The 14464-nt window shown below is 41.5% G+C and overlaps 1 protein-coding gene across 1 annotated transcript in view; it reads left to right on the top strand.

The window, feature by feature from the left end:
- The first annotated feature begins 6223 nt into the window (after nucleotides 1-6223).
- Nucleotides 6224-14464, top strand: part of HEPHL1 (hephaestin like 1) — a 32734-nt gene continuing 24493 nt past the window's right edge. Inside the window, exon 1 of the mRNA XM_058853123.1 lies at nucleotides 6224-6393. Coding sequence (XP_058709106.1) covers nucleotides 6224-6393 — 170 coding nt within the window. The remainder of the gene's footprint in view (nucleotides 6394-14464) is intronic.

Here is a 14464-nt window from a genome sequence, read left to right as displayed (position 1 = left end):
TCAGCAGGGGAAAGGAAGAAATTCTCATTATCAACTATGAAAGATCTGGTATTGACATGAAATTTTTTATAAAAGAAAGGCAGATGATGTTTTAAAAGACCACAGCAAGCTCTTCAAAATTGTAACTAGGCTGGTGGACAAAAGAGGTTTTTTTCCATAGATTGGAATTTCTAATACTGCAGAAATAATTTTCCTTTTTAATATCAGACCTGAAAGGCTTCAATTCCAGGAATGGTGCTCTTGCTGTCACATAGGCTCCTTCAAATAGGAAGTACCAGAGTCACTGAAGAACAGTAGGGCTGCTCCTTATTGCAAAATTTTGTAGACTCAGATGAAAGACACTAATAGTCTTGGCAGCATATCCCATAAATCACATGATTTCACTCTGGGCAACCATCCAGGCTTCCACAAGGTTGTGACATTTTCCACATTTTCTCCTTTCCAGCTGAGAAACTGGCCAGAAGAAGTTGTATGGACATCAGGAACCTCCTGTAAGCTCCTCCACTTCACACGACACCCTCCCATTTAAACAGACCCTAAGCAAAGTGTCACAATCCTGTTGGGACTATTCAGCTTAATATCACACTTGGGGATGGGTTGCCTGGCAGAATTGAGTTTGCAAAAGTTTGGAAACCACTTGTGCAGATGCAATCACATCAATTCTTTCTTTTCTTCTCGCAATGCTTGATACCTTCCTTTCTGCTACTTGCTTTAAATAGTCCTGGTTAGGTTTCCAGTGCTGGGGTTTATTACCACAACTCCCCTATTTACCCAGAGAGAAAATGAGGCAATGATCTCATAAGAGGAAAACAAAAGGGTCACATTTCCTCTAGAGTAAGTAGGTCAGTGCTGTGAGACGTGATGGAAGAGGATCCCATGATGCCCACGGGGTGACTAGAGGAGGCTGGACAGGCAGCAGAGTTGCCTGGAGGAGAGTTCAGGTGGATCTCAGCACTGGCCCTCCTGCTGGCAAACGTGTGTGTGAAAGAGTTTCACCGTGCAACCAATCCCAGCATCACTTCCAGAAACACTGGAAGTCCAACGAGACCCTGATCTCCACCTCTTGCTCAGGGGGAAGCCTGTGGGCCAGGAGGGCTGTTGCCTTGCTCCCAATTCTGGACAGAGAGCCTAGAGACCAGGCAGCCTTGTTTTGTGAGCATCTGGACATTGCGTACCCTTCCTCCTTCCTCATTTGTATAATAGGGTTAATAAACATGTTCTGTCCCACAGTGCTGACGTAAGGCTAAGCTCTTTCATGTTTGCTAAGTGCTACAATAGGCAGCACCATAGAAACTCATAAATAATGTACCTTGAAGTTCTGTCGAGGTATTAACCTTGTTTTAACAGTGCAGATTTAAATGAGTTACCACACACAAGAAGCTTCTCTTAATTAGGATCAAAACTTTACTTTTTTTAGCTTTGTTTTAATGGCTTTTAAGGATGAACAATTTTTACTTGCCCAGCCTATTTGGCAATTTATTGTAAACTCTTCAAGCTTGCAGTTCCTTTCAGTACACAGTTAAATGCCTTTCTTCTCATCATTGCATTCCTTTACAATCTTCAAATTGAAATATCTTTAGGGTTTTTTTACAAATGTATAATTGGTTTCTCTGAAATCTAAATTAATCTATGTTATCAAACTTTGTTGGTGGTGTGAGAGATACTGGGTTTGGCTCAAAATCTGGACAGAAAACAAAGGGTCTGTGTGCTGCTTCTGATACAACAGAAGCCCTTTTTTTACATTTCACACCTTGCCTCAAGATTTGTCAACAATTGGTAATGTACCAAAGTAGCTGTTCTGCAAGGAGACTGTCCACACAGAGATGTACAGAGAAAATTATTCTAACAATCTAATTAGATTATTAGATCTAATGATCTCCAGACAACCACTCTGGTAAATGTCCAATTGTGACCCGGAGCTGGGTGCATGGACTGAGCCCAAATGACTGGAAGGCAATGCCAGGGAGACATGTGGGCTCTAACATGGGAATCTGGAGGGATGGGTTTGGTTTCCATCCCGCCACAAAGATTTCTGGGCAGATGTGAGCCAGGTTCACCATGTCACGTGTAATATGTGACACAGCTGCACTTCTAATATCTTCACTGATTGTAGATCCTTGTTATTCTTGGAGTTGCAGCAGCTTTTTTGTCCTTCTGTCTCCAACAGTTTCAGCACTCAGACTTGGAATGCTCCAGGGAAATGCTGTGTATGCCAAGGAAACCTTTCTCACCAAAGTCCTGTCCAGAACTCCAAACAGAAATTCTGAATACCTTTTGAGACTTCTGACCTACCAGTATGGACTCAAAAGATTCAAGTAATTCATATGTACACTGTGTGACTACCCAAGACAACATGAGGCTTATATTCTGTTCACTACTACTGCAACTCAGAAAATCATTAGAAAGTGCAATAGAAACTGGTTTTAAGTGATGTACTAAGAGACTTATATTTAATATGTGTTTGTATCTGGAGAGGATGGGACAACAGATGAAGGGAGAGAATGTCTTGGTTGAAAGGCTTATGCAAAATTTAGGAGGGTTCACTTCCCAGATGTATCACAGACACTCTTTGTCACCTTGGGATGGTCACTACAGGCACAGCTCCAGGGCTGGTGGCAATACTAGCTGAACGTAATCTTATGGTGGAGACAGAGACTAATTCCCCAACCTGGATGGCAATGGAGACACAAACCAACACAGCAGAGCACCAGGAAGGATCAGCTATGAATGGGAATTACTACTATCAAGAAAAGCAGAGGAAACAGAGTAGGCAATCTGCATGAACATCAGCTCTTCATCTGCTCAATGGAGAATCAAAGCAGAGCTTCAGTCACAGGCAGTCTGAATAAAGTGCTCACCTATGATCTAACTTCAAGGAGCTGACAAAGGTCAGCACATCCTTACACTCTCATCCATCATCTCTTACAGCCATCACAACTTAAGTATTTTAATTTAATCACTAACATTAGTTGGCTCAAGTATGGGCTTTAGTGCACTAACTTAAGCTAATTCTTGCAATAATTCCTGATTTACTTGAAAAGAAAGCTCTCTTGTTGATGTTTTGGGGCTCATTCATGAACTGGTATTCAAGATGTTCACCCTTCAGTCCTATGAACATTGCTTCTCATTGCAAAACTTTGAAACCCAGACATGCTCTAATTTTAGCCTTCAGAGGGACAGAAAGTCTCAGAGTAACCAACAGCCAACCCCTTTGCTGAAAGGATCCTGGGCAAAGTGACAAATGTAATCCCGTGACATCACTGCTAGAAGGGAGCTTCCCAGAAATTTTCCTGATGCAAGGGCAAAACAGCTGTTCTTTCATCTTTTTCTGAGTCACGCCCACAGCACCTCTCCTGAGTGCAAATGTTCCTGGGTTTAATGATGTGACAAGGTAATTAAGTGTTAATGTGTGGATGCGAAGGGTATACAAGTTACCAGATCTACTAAGTGCTGAAGCCAAGCTAAGGCGTTTACCAGACTTACAACACATTGCTGATATAGGGTACTAATGTCTACTCATTATTCCTGTTACACAAGTAAATTTTACAGTAATAGACAAATAAATTAACTTCGTATTTGAATTTTAAAGTGTTAGTCTAACAAGAAAGCAGCCAGGACCCAATCCTAAATGCATGAAAAGCAATAGAAAAACTAGGACAAAACACTATTATTATTTAAATGACTATCCTGCAGTCAGATGCCAGCTCAGAATTGGGCACTCCCCCTTCCTATTCCCTATTAGCTTGATGCATTTATGTTATATTAGTCCACATAGACAGAGATTTAAACGTATAACAGAATTCTTGTGTTACAAAAAAGCACACGGACAGGAAGTCATAACAACACTGTCTAGATTAAATTGTCCCTGTACCCAGTCCTTAAATATCTTTCAATTATGCAAATGACTGATTTAAACAATTGAACTCCACACAGTTTCATTCAAAGTGCCAACTGCCCTATAAATAAACATATTTCCTACTCAAATGCAAATGCTTGCTCCATTATGACAATGAATATTTGCATAACAGGCACGAGTTCTTGTAAATGCAGGTGCTTGAGTGACAGGTGATGAAGTCTGTAACTCCCCTGGGCTTAGGAGAGCTCCTCTGGGAAGTGGAAGTATTCCTAGGCCCTGTGAAAAGATGACAGTGGGATCCTGTTTAGCTCCAAATGTCACCCTGGCCTTTTCACAGGTCTGTAGCCCAGCAGCTGGTCCATCCATCCCACCCCAGGGCCATGTTCGATGGCTGTGCCACAGGCTGGCAAAGCTCTGTCCCACTGTCATTGTGTTTTCTTTTGCTTTCTAATGACGCCTGCTAAAATCACAGTGCTTTTAGTTGTCATCATCATTTGAGCAACAAAGTGACACAACAAAGCAGTGGAAAGGGAAGATGACTTTTAAGTATCAGTGTTGTGGAAAAGAGGATAGAGACTGACGTGAGAAGGCAAGAGGGTGGGCACCATGTGGTTTGCAGCAGCAGAGTGAAGAGATCATCAAAGTGTCCAAGGATATCAGAAAGTCTGTAGGTGCTGCCTCTAAGAGTCAGGATTTCTGTACAACACCTGTATTGTCCTGTTGCACACCACCCATGTTGTCCTATTACCTCTCCTCTTTCTCGTTGTTCATTGATTAACTGACATGAGAAAATGAAAATCAGCATGTATCAGAGAGAATTTTGGGGCCCAAGGGACTCTTGCTTTTATAACCATGTCAAGATGACCATTTGCAGTTTGTTTGACTTCCTTAACCCGCATATACTGGGCTTTCAGTCCTCATAGCTAAAGAGAGGGAAAGCATAGCCTAAAACCACCAAAAGCTTCTTTAGCAGGATAGTGCATGTGTCTGTGTGCCTTGTATCTTAATTTAGATGAGACCTATCAAGGTCCAGGTGGCTGGAGATGGGCTGCTGTGAGCAGCACCTGTTTTTTTGAGTTACTGTCTGTGACTTCAGAGACACCTGAACACCAGTGAGGAGAGGGGAGCTCAGCACAGCTGACCATAGATGTAGCCATCACTGCCACATGCCAGAGGGTGAACCTCAGCTGACTGCCACATAGAAACTCATTCACATCACTGAGCTCTGTCTCAGTGGACAGCATTAAACCTGTGACTTCCAAATCCATTTCTGAAGCCTCCTCTAGTCATAGATGACCATTAGCTTCCAAAGGAAAAGGTCAGATAGCTCTGGACCTGAAAGGGGAATTTCACAACTGTTAAAGCTTGTAATGAGTCTCAAGAACTGTATTCCAGAACTGCAACTTTTTTTATACCTGTAGTCACTTAAAAATTAGGAACAGGGTAGCATGATTTTGCAAAATGTATTGTCACCTAGATGATATTTTTGGGGATGCTTGCTAAGTGGTTTAAAATATTCTATCCTATCCTATCCTATCAAGCATATGTTTACACTAGGCTTTGCCAAGATGGTAGCACAGATATCCTTTTAGAAGAGGTTAAGCTATAAAGCGAGGGAATGATTTTCTAGAGAGCTACGTGGGCATGTTAATTACCACGGTTAATAAAAGGGTGATCTTTATGTGCCTCAATTCTTAGGTGTTCAAATGTAAAGGGCTCTAATTTCCAGGGATGCTTGTAACAAGGTACTTCATTTTGGGCACTCTAAAACTGAATATATACAAATCAATTGCAGTCTTAATAAACAGAGCAGAAAATGCTGAGAGGTACTGGCCAATTCTTTTGCTCTCTCTGATAATGCTGGATTATACCTTAGTGTTATGTCATTAAAAATAAAAAATAAAAAAAAAAAAAAAAAAAAAAAAAAGAAGAAAAAGAAGGCAACAAGATGCTAATTTTAGAAATCTCAGACATGATAAAGGAATTAAAATAAAAAAAAAATTTAAAGGATTTTTACAGGGATGTCAAAAACACTAACCCCTCCTCTGCCCTAATATGCCATATCACCTAGTTTTGAAAAAGGAGAACTAAGGAGCATCCAAACTTCTAAAAACCACCAACTGGCTCTAGCCTGGACAGGTAAGTGAGTAATTTACTCACTAACCAAAGGATTGGCAAAGGTCCTGCCATGACAGCAACCTTCTCCTTCTCTACCTATCCCAGTCCTAACCTGCTAGAAAGGAGGAGCTTTGCTCTGTCCCTTCCTTATTTATAACTTGTTGAGAGCTGGGAGGGAGGGAGGGGTGAGCTCCTTGTGGTGCACCCTGCTGCTGCCTGCCCGTGCCAGCCTCGCAGTCAGCACCACAAATGCCTCCTGCGCAGTGCGGCGGCTGCCTCCGCGCCCTGGGGTTCCTCTGGCTGTGGGCACTGGTGGAAGCAAAGACCAGAACTTACTACCTCGGGATTGTGGAAGAGAACTGGGACTATGCACCATCTGGGAAAAATCTGATCACAGGGCAAAGCCTCTTAGAGGACAAGTAAGTGACTGGGGGCTTTGATAAGCTGGAGATGTACCAACAACTCCAAAACAAAATTGGTTAATGTGGTCGTTTTGCTGCAAATGTCTTAAGACATTCCTTGCTTTTGTTCTGATGATGTTGTCCTAGGTGGGAATTCAGCTTCAAGGCAAGAGTAGACTTTGATTGATTTCCATTGTGGTTGATTAAGCAAGGTGATAATTAATGTATATTTGAGAAGGATGAACTGATATGGGTATGGGCTCAAAATCGCCAACCTGTATTTCATGGAGATGCAGGTATCCCTGGGACTTGGCATCAAAAAGCAAACTGCAACTTTGCTATAACCAAGCACACTCTTTGCAGTAAAACACAAAACCCTGTTTACTGGCATATTATGTCATTTTAAGTATTTTCCCTGATAAAATTCAGGGAATATCATAAGTTATTATGAAATTCAGGTGTGTATAGTAGCTACGAATGGGATACAAGTCCCTATATCCATGCAATCTATACAACTGTGAGGACTTCCATTCTGGAAATGTGTTTAGATAAGTACTTAGGTACACAACAGTGAATGGTCAGACAGAATGCCTGGTGATCTCTGAAACTGGGGAGCATAAGTGAGCACTGTGATGAATCGTGCCTTGGCCAGTGAAAACAGGTGTCTGTTCTCATGTCCTCACGGCTGGGGCTGGCTGTGTGTTCCTCCCACAGCAGGAGAGCTGGCCTGGATGTTGGATGGAGATGGCTCTGATCCCTGGTGCCTGTCTAAAGAATGATTTGTGTTGGAAGGGACCTTTAAAAACCCTCTTGTTCTCCTCCCCTGCCATGTTCATCTTCCACTAGGTCAGGTTGCTCAGAGGCACGTCCAAGCTGAATTTGAATGCTTCCAGGGGTGGGGCATTTACCACCTCTCTGGGCAATGTGTGCTGGTGTTTTATCACCTTCATTGTTAAAAATTTTTTTCTTACATCTGAATTGACTCTCTTTTTGTTTAACAACATTGCTTCTTACACCATGGGGCTCAAATGGTATGGGAATATTTTTAACCTTTCACTGACATTTTTGATACACTAGAGGTATTTTGGGGATCCTTCCTCAGTGTCTAGGCTTGGGGTTGGAGTGGGAGCTGTAAGGGAGGAGGTCCTGGTCTCTGTACCAGGTCTGGAGGCTCACTGGGAGCTAGATGCTGCATCCCAGAAACTAGAAATGGAAATATACTTTCTGACTTCTCAGGAAATCCCAAGCAAGTCTGGACATGTCTCTAGTGGTCAGTAATTTCAGAATCACTCTCAGATGGATTTCATTAAAGAATCTGTTTTGTCACACTCTGGAGATGAGAAAGAGTATTATTTTTCAACACAAATTTGTGCTTAAGCTTTTAATACCTAGAGGTCCCGGATGGCATCCAAATCAATAGTTATTACATTTACAGGTAAAATTAAGAGTAATAGTTTGTTCCCAGCCCATGAAAACAAGCTTTACTGGCAAAATTGTTCTTAATTTATATCACATACCTGAATTTCTCACTCTCCTAGTCTTTATAGCAGAGGATAACTTTCTCCACTCACTAAACTAGAAGATCTCTCAATATAGAGTAATTCTGCTTTAACTGAAGAGCAGCTACTTATAAATCCACTTCAAGGGAGAGATATTCAATAGAGAGATACCACAGAGAGATTGGAATCTGTTCTGTAAATTGTACTTTTGAGGCTGTCTGCACTTTGTTCTCCTTGAACATCAAGCAGCACATTTACTTTTAAGTCTGTGACATAAATGCATTTTTTTATTTACTAAATGGCAACACAGGGACGGAAGATACCTTATGTCTTCAGTCATCATGGCATTGTAATAATTACAGAATGCTAATTACAAAAGGTTTACCCACAGAGGATTTTAATCTAGACTACACATTCAAAGATGGGGATATGTTTGCCATGAACTCCCTACATGCAGAATAATTAAGTGATTTTTGTTATTTTACTCCATTTTTAAACCATATTGAGTTGAGCCATGATAAAGTGCTGTATTCTGGAATAATAGTGCATAAGCACATGGGTTAAACACTGAACCAGAAATAACTATTTTGACTATTCAGCTCTTTAGGATAATCTCTAATGTAAATTTAAAGCAGTATAATAATGGGCTACTTTTCAGCTAATTAATTGGTTCCTAAGGATATAATAAAAAAGTAGTTCCATAAGCAAAGTTTAAGGATCAGTTTCCAGGTAGGGACAGGAATGCCTTTTGAGCCAGCTCTGTTCTGCAAGCAGCAATGCTCAGGCTGGCTGAGCCAAGCACTTCTCACCTTGTGAAGCATCCTCACAGCACCCATCTGATGGGGCACTATCCCAGCTTTATTGAAAGCCAAGTGAAGATAAAGAGGTTGCAGACAAGCTGATTATCTTTAAAGGAATTTGTGCATACACAAAAAGGAATGTTCACTTTGATTGCAACTAGCCCACAGAGATATAATCAAAACCACTTATTCTTCATACTTAATGAAAATCCTGAATTAGCAAGTGTGCAATGGAAAGCATTACATTACCTAGATCAGATAGATTGAAGAGATGATTTTCAATGTATCTTCCTCAACCTTTAGTTTTTAGTAGTAAAGAGGCTAAAGGAGGCTTTGGTAGCAGAAGCATGGAGCTGGAAACCAGGTTAGCTGATTTTGGCACCAGACAGGACTATGCTGTTCAGTTCCCACTGTGCTGCTGCTGAGTGAGCTGCCTCTGGAGCCAGGAATCCTAGTGCTGCATCAGAACCTGCCTGGGTGTGGGCTGAAAAGACTGCCTCTCATCGGAGCTGATTAGCCCAAATGAGCCCTGTCTTAGCAGAACTATTCTGCTTGGATGATAATTTTTATTATGCCTTGTCTTACTACAGTGCTCCAGAGACATCCTGCTGCTTGTACAGAATAAGTATCTTGCTGGACATCAGTACTTTTAAAGTAAAAAGACTAATGAGGCTGTTCACCTCTGCCCTTTGTCTTGTGAAAGCTCGAGGCCTCAAGCTGTTCTACTAATTCTCGTAATTTGGAGTGTTGTGAATAAAACTGAGACATTTCACTCTCTGTTCTCCCTTCAGAAATTAAACTTACACTTTCTGGAGTGCACAGGGCTTTGGAAATCGCAGGTCCAGATTACGGCCACTGAGCATAGGTGAGCTGTGAAGGTGGTTAGCATCCCTTCCCACCTGACACAACTGGTGGAAGAGCTGACATCATTAAACCATGCTGGACTAGACACTGGACTAGACACACAGGGTGCAAGGTGCTGTCAGTGCACCTGATGTAGTGCACCTGTACCAGTGCTGCTGGATGTGCTGCAGATCCCAGTGAGATTTTGTGAGTTAGGGCATGGGTATTGCTGCTGCAGGAGGGTGAGCTTGGGTGTTTTCTGCTTTCTTTAATGGTCATGTGGAAAATGATCTTTCAAGAGGAAAATACACCGAGGTGTTGTGGTTTGACATCCATTCTTTCCCCACTGTGGCTCAGCCCTTAGCTGATAATCCCTTGAAATTAACTTGATACTTTTTTATATGATGGATGCTTAAATTTTGATCTGCTGGTGGTAGATGTTTGTAAGTTTTGCCTGATGCAGCAGCTCATCCCTTCTCTTGGGGCCACCAATCCTACATTTACCTGGGCCAAGTCTTGCACCCACCAACACTAACGGGTGTTTCTTGTTACCACAGCATCAAACATGGTTTGTGCAATTTGCCTGTGAGGAGATCCCACCCAGAGAAATGACGTGAAACTGTCGTCACAGATGCTACACTAATGGCTGAGTCATTGTGAGGCCAAATAACCCAATTGCAACAGCACACATGATCATTTTGGGAAGGGTCAACATCAAAAGGGTATTTGAGGTGAAATCCTGGCTCTAATGAAGCCTGAGATGAGCTTTGTTACTGACTTCAGGGGCAAGTTTATTGTAGGAGGGAAGCCATCATACCACACCGGTGACATCTCAGAGCCTCATCTAAGATTTTATGGATTTTATTGACCTCTGTGGCTCATGTGGGTCAGAAAAAGCCCAAAAACATCCTTTGAGGGCTCTGCGTCTCTGTCTTTTGAGGACACTCAACTTTGTTGTTTGACGCTTTGTGGTCAGGGCGCCATCTAGAAAGGTGAGTTGGCACCACTGGTCCCCCTTCCCACGCCATCCCTCAAGCACAGACACCGTGCTGGGCATGGGAGTCATGGTTTCTTGGAGGGTTACCTTGAACAGGTTACCTGACCCAGGGGTTAAAATAATTGTGGCAATCTGGAGCCCTGTCCTGGCACTGTCCTGGCTTACTTCAGCCACAGGAAAAATCAGGAACTTTGAGGAAATAAAATGGTTATAAACCCAAACACAGAGTATGTAAAGAGGGTGGAGAGTAAGGAAGGTTTCACCATCTACAGATTTTAGGGAATAAACACATAAAGATGGTTGTTTAAATGGTTATGAGTGTAAAGTCTATGGAACTTTAATGGAAACAATGACAATGAAAAGAAATTTTGCATTTGCATACATTTGTACGCAGGAGTGTACAATTGCTATAGGGAATGTTAACCACAGGAGAAGATTTGGGCCTCCACATCTAGTAGTTATTCTAGTAGTTATTTTTTGGCACTCAGTGGTGATTACAGCAGCAAAAAAACTCAGGAGGCTTTGAAATTGTATCTGCAAGGATCTGTCTCCAGGCTACTGAAGAGCTGTTTGCTTGACCTTGCACAAGGTGTCTTCCTGTTTCTTACTGCTCACTGTAACACAGTGCTCATGTAAGCACCTCTTGGAAAACATAACCATGTTGGGTTGTAGCCCTGAGATTAAAGGCAACATAAACACCATAAAAATATGGCAAAACACTTCTGTGTGATAGAAGAAATGGGTGTAGAAATTACACTTCACACATGGATCTACCTGAAAATGACAGATTGTCTGCATGTCTAATCTTGACTTGAAGTAGAATCTACATGACACTCTTGTTTTATTCTTTCTCTCTGTGGAAGATTTGTATTGGTTGTCATTGCAGGGAACTGGATGTCCATAATTATGCTTACACTTATTTTAAAGAACTAGAGTTAATTCCCTGTTAATAATTCCCTGTTCCACTCAGGCACATTTCCAGCTTTTCTTGGAGTGCTGAGAGGGGTCAAGCACCAAAATTAAATCAGACACAGAAAAGAAACCAGGATTTGCATGGCTTTCTTAGTTGGAACAAGGCTTTTTATGCCAATTTGCAAACCTTCTTATCTCTATATGTAACCTCAAGACTGGCCTGACTGCAGGAGATGAAGGAAGGAATTTAGGAAATTTGCATGGGTACTGCCCCAGAGGATGGAGAATTCCCTTTTACTGTAGGAAGAAAGTCTGTCTGAGCATCATGATTTTATGCACATGAAGTGCAGGCTGACAACTGAGTTGGAGGGAAATAGTTAAAATTTAGAGGAGCAGCTCTTACATCTGCAAAAGATCAGAAAGATGGAAGAGGTTCAGACAGCAGCATCACAAAGCCGCCAGGAGGATGAAGCAGTTTGAAGTGAGCAGGAGAGTATGAGGAGGCAGGGAGAAGCTTAGTTTTCTTGTGACAAGAGAGGAATGACAGAGAGGAAACATTTTGGCATTAGGTCCAGTGTGGATACTCCTTCTGCAAAAGGACTCTAAGCACTGTGATGTGAAGCACAGCACCGCTTGTAAAGAGGCATGGAGCTACCACCTACTTGGGAAGGCTGAGGTGGGCCCCCAAAATCCTCCTGGGTGAAATAGGGCAGCCTGGGCACCTAGAATGGGACTCACAACAACCAGAGTGCTCTCTTTTCAGGTACTGAGGGCAACTGAAAGGATGTGCTGAAAATGTATCTCTGTACACACAGAGCATCACCTACACTGTGACTGGCTGCAGATGATACCCATTGCACCCGTTTGAATAGTCCTCCTTTTAGAAAGCTGCCACTAAAAGACTTATTTGCCTGACTTCTAGATGGCTTTAAGTAGGAGGCAAGCACAGATCCAGATATTATGGCATAGATTTAGGCACTGAGACTTTCTCAGCGCCTAAGACTAGAGGGTTTTCTCGTGGTAATTTCTTGAATTTAGATAACTAACTGGATTTTGGGATCACAATCTATGCACTTAAAGGACCTAGGCTCATGTGAAGCATTTGACAAAGCCTGACTAAGAAGTGCGTTTTTCTGGGGTACAATTCTCCTTCAGAAGAGACAGTGTATCCCAAGGGTGTTATGAGAGAGTGTGCAATGTTATCTGGACATAAAGATACTGTCATCATGGCAAAAGCAGAGTACCACTGCACCAAAATATTTGGTGGCTGGTGAAATTGGCAAAAAACCTGATGAAAAATATCTCCTGAAAATAGGGACTTTCTGAAATAACCAATTTGATATTTTTCTAGAGAAGATTTCTTATAAACTATTTTAAAGAATCAATTCATAGTTCCAGTTAGGGCATAGCCATGTGAATACATTGCCATGGGGTAAGGAAGCATGTGCATTTACACTGCACTCCTACTGACACCACCTCCTACTCTGTGCTAAACACTCTGGTAGCAGCTCTTCCCCCAGGCAATAGGAGGTATCTTCTCCTGGTGAATGTGAATTGCCAGGTCTTGCTGTGTGCACAGACTACACACCTGCTAATTCACTGAAAATTCAGATTTCATGACAACTCATTCCTTAACCCTGCTTTTGGGGTGTATTTATCCAGCATGCATTATTCTGTGAAGAAGCAGAATGAGAAGCTTCTGTCCATTTCCCCCACATCCTCTCCCACTGTTTCTGCCCCAGCAATGTCATTGGCAATGGTTTAATTGCTGCCAAAACTTGTGGCTTCTCACAAAGCCCACATTTCAAATGAAAAAGTGTACTTTTTGGAGGCTTTTATAACTGGATCACTTCAGGGTTCTGTTTTAGGCAGTGATTGTGGAGGTGTAATGACCACAGGTGGGGGATGCTGTGTTACGGTGTCACAGAAATCACAGAATCATAGAAAGGTTTGGGTAGAGGGAGAAGTGGATGTTGCAGTGAAAATCTTAAAGCAAATCATACCTTTCAACTTATGTGACATCCACCACTTGCACTTCACAAAAAAATCTAAACAAAATCTAAACACTTAAGCAAGTGGACTGACCAGTCAAAAACCTCACAATAAATATGAAATAGCTTTATTTCTGCCAGTGATACTTCAGGAAAATTTAGTTCAACTTTTTAATGAGTTTTTTAGGAAGCATGAAAGTTCAAACAATCTTCAGGGGATGAAAAAGCTCATGGTCGATTATGGTGAAATTTGTCATAGAATCCCCTGCTGTGTAGCTGTGTTTAATTTCTGTCTTCATCGAGTGTTTAATTAGGGGTGAAGATTGTATATCATATTTACCAGCTGTAACATGAAGAGAATTAAAAAATGGATTTTATATCATCACAGATAGGATGAACATGGGTCATCAGTATGATGTTATAGTTAAAAGGGCAAAACTGATTCCCAGTTATATAAGAAATATTGACTGGGAGCATCTCAGCCCTAGCTGAAATATTACCTGCCTATTGTGTGAGTTCTTGTGTTCAGATTGCAACTGAGAGAAATATTTGCTTTCAAAAGAGACCTTTGGGTAAGATTTGTGGCATGAGGAATGCCAGTGTGCTTGGTTTATCCAGAAGGGTAGGAGGCAATTTAGTCAATTAATTAAAACTTATGCAAGTGTTTGCATAGAAAAGAAGTTTCTGATGGTATGTGGCTCCTTTGATCTGAGAGAGAACCAGTGATTGGAGTGGAACTGGATGATATTAGACTGCAAATGCAATTTAGACTTTGAAGGGAGCAGGTATTTAAAAGTTATAATATGTTAACCACTGACCATGTGGTGGGTTCTTCATCACTTGAAGTTGCTATAAACATAGACTCTGGAATATGAAAGTTATACATTTCATGCAAAACACATTTAATTCTGCTCTTCCAGGGAGTCAAGCTGGTTGATTAGAATCTCTCTTATTGGCTTTTGAAAAATCTTCATTTATTTTTGTTTTCTTTCTGAACAGTCATGCTTTCAGAGGTTATATTTCAAACCTTCAAAAGAGTAAGAAAAT

This window comes from Poecile atricapillus, chromosome 1 (genome assembly GCF_030490865.1).
Source record: "Poecile atricapillus isolate bPoeAtr1 chromosome 1, bPoeAtr1.hap1, whole genome shotgun sequence".
In the NCBI taxonomy this organism is placed as follows: domain Eukaryota; kingdom Metazoa; phylum Chordata; class Aves; order Passeriformes; family Paridae; genus Poecile; species Poecile atricapillus.
Note: the sequence above shows the minus strand (reverse complement) of the source record. Positions and strands in the feature narration are given on the sequence as shown.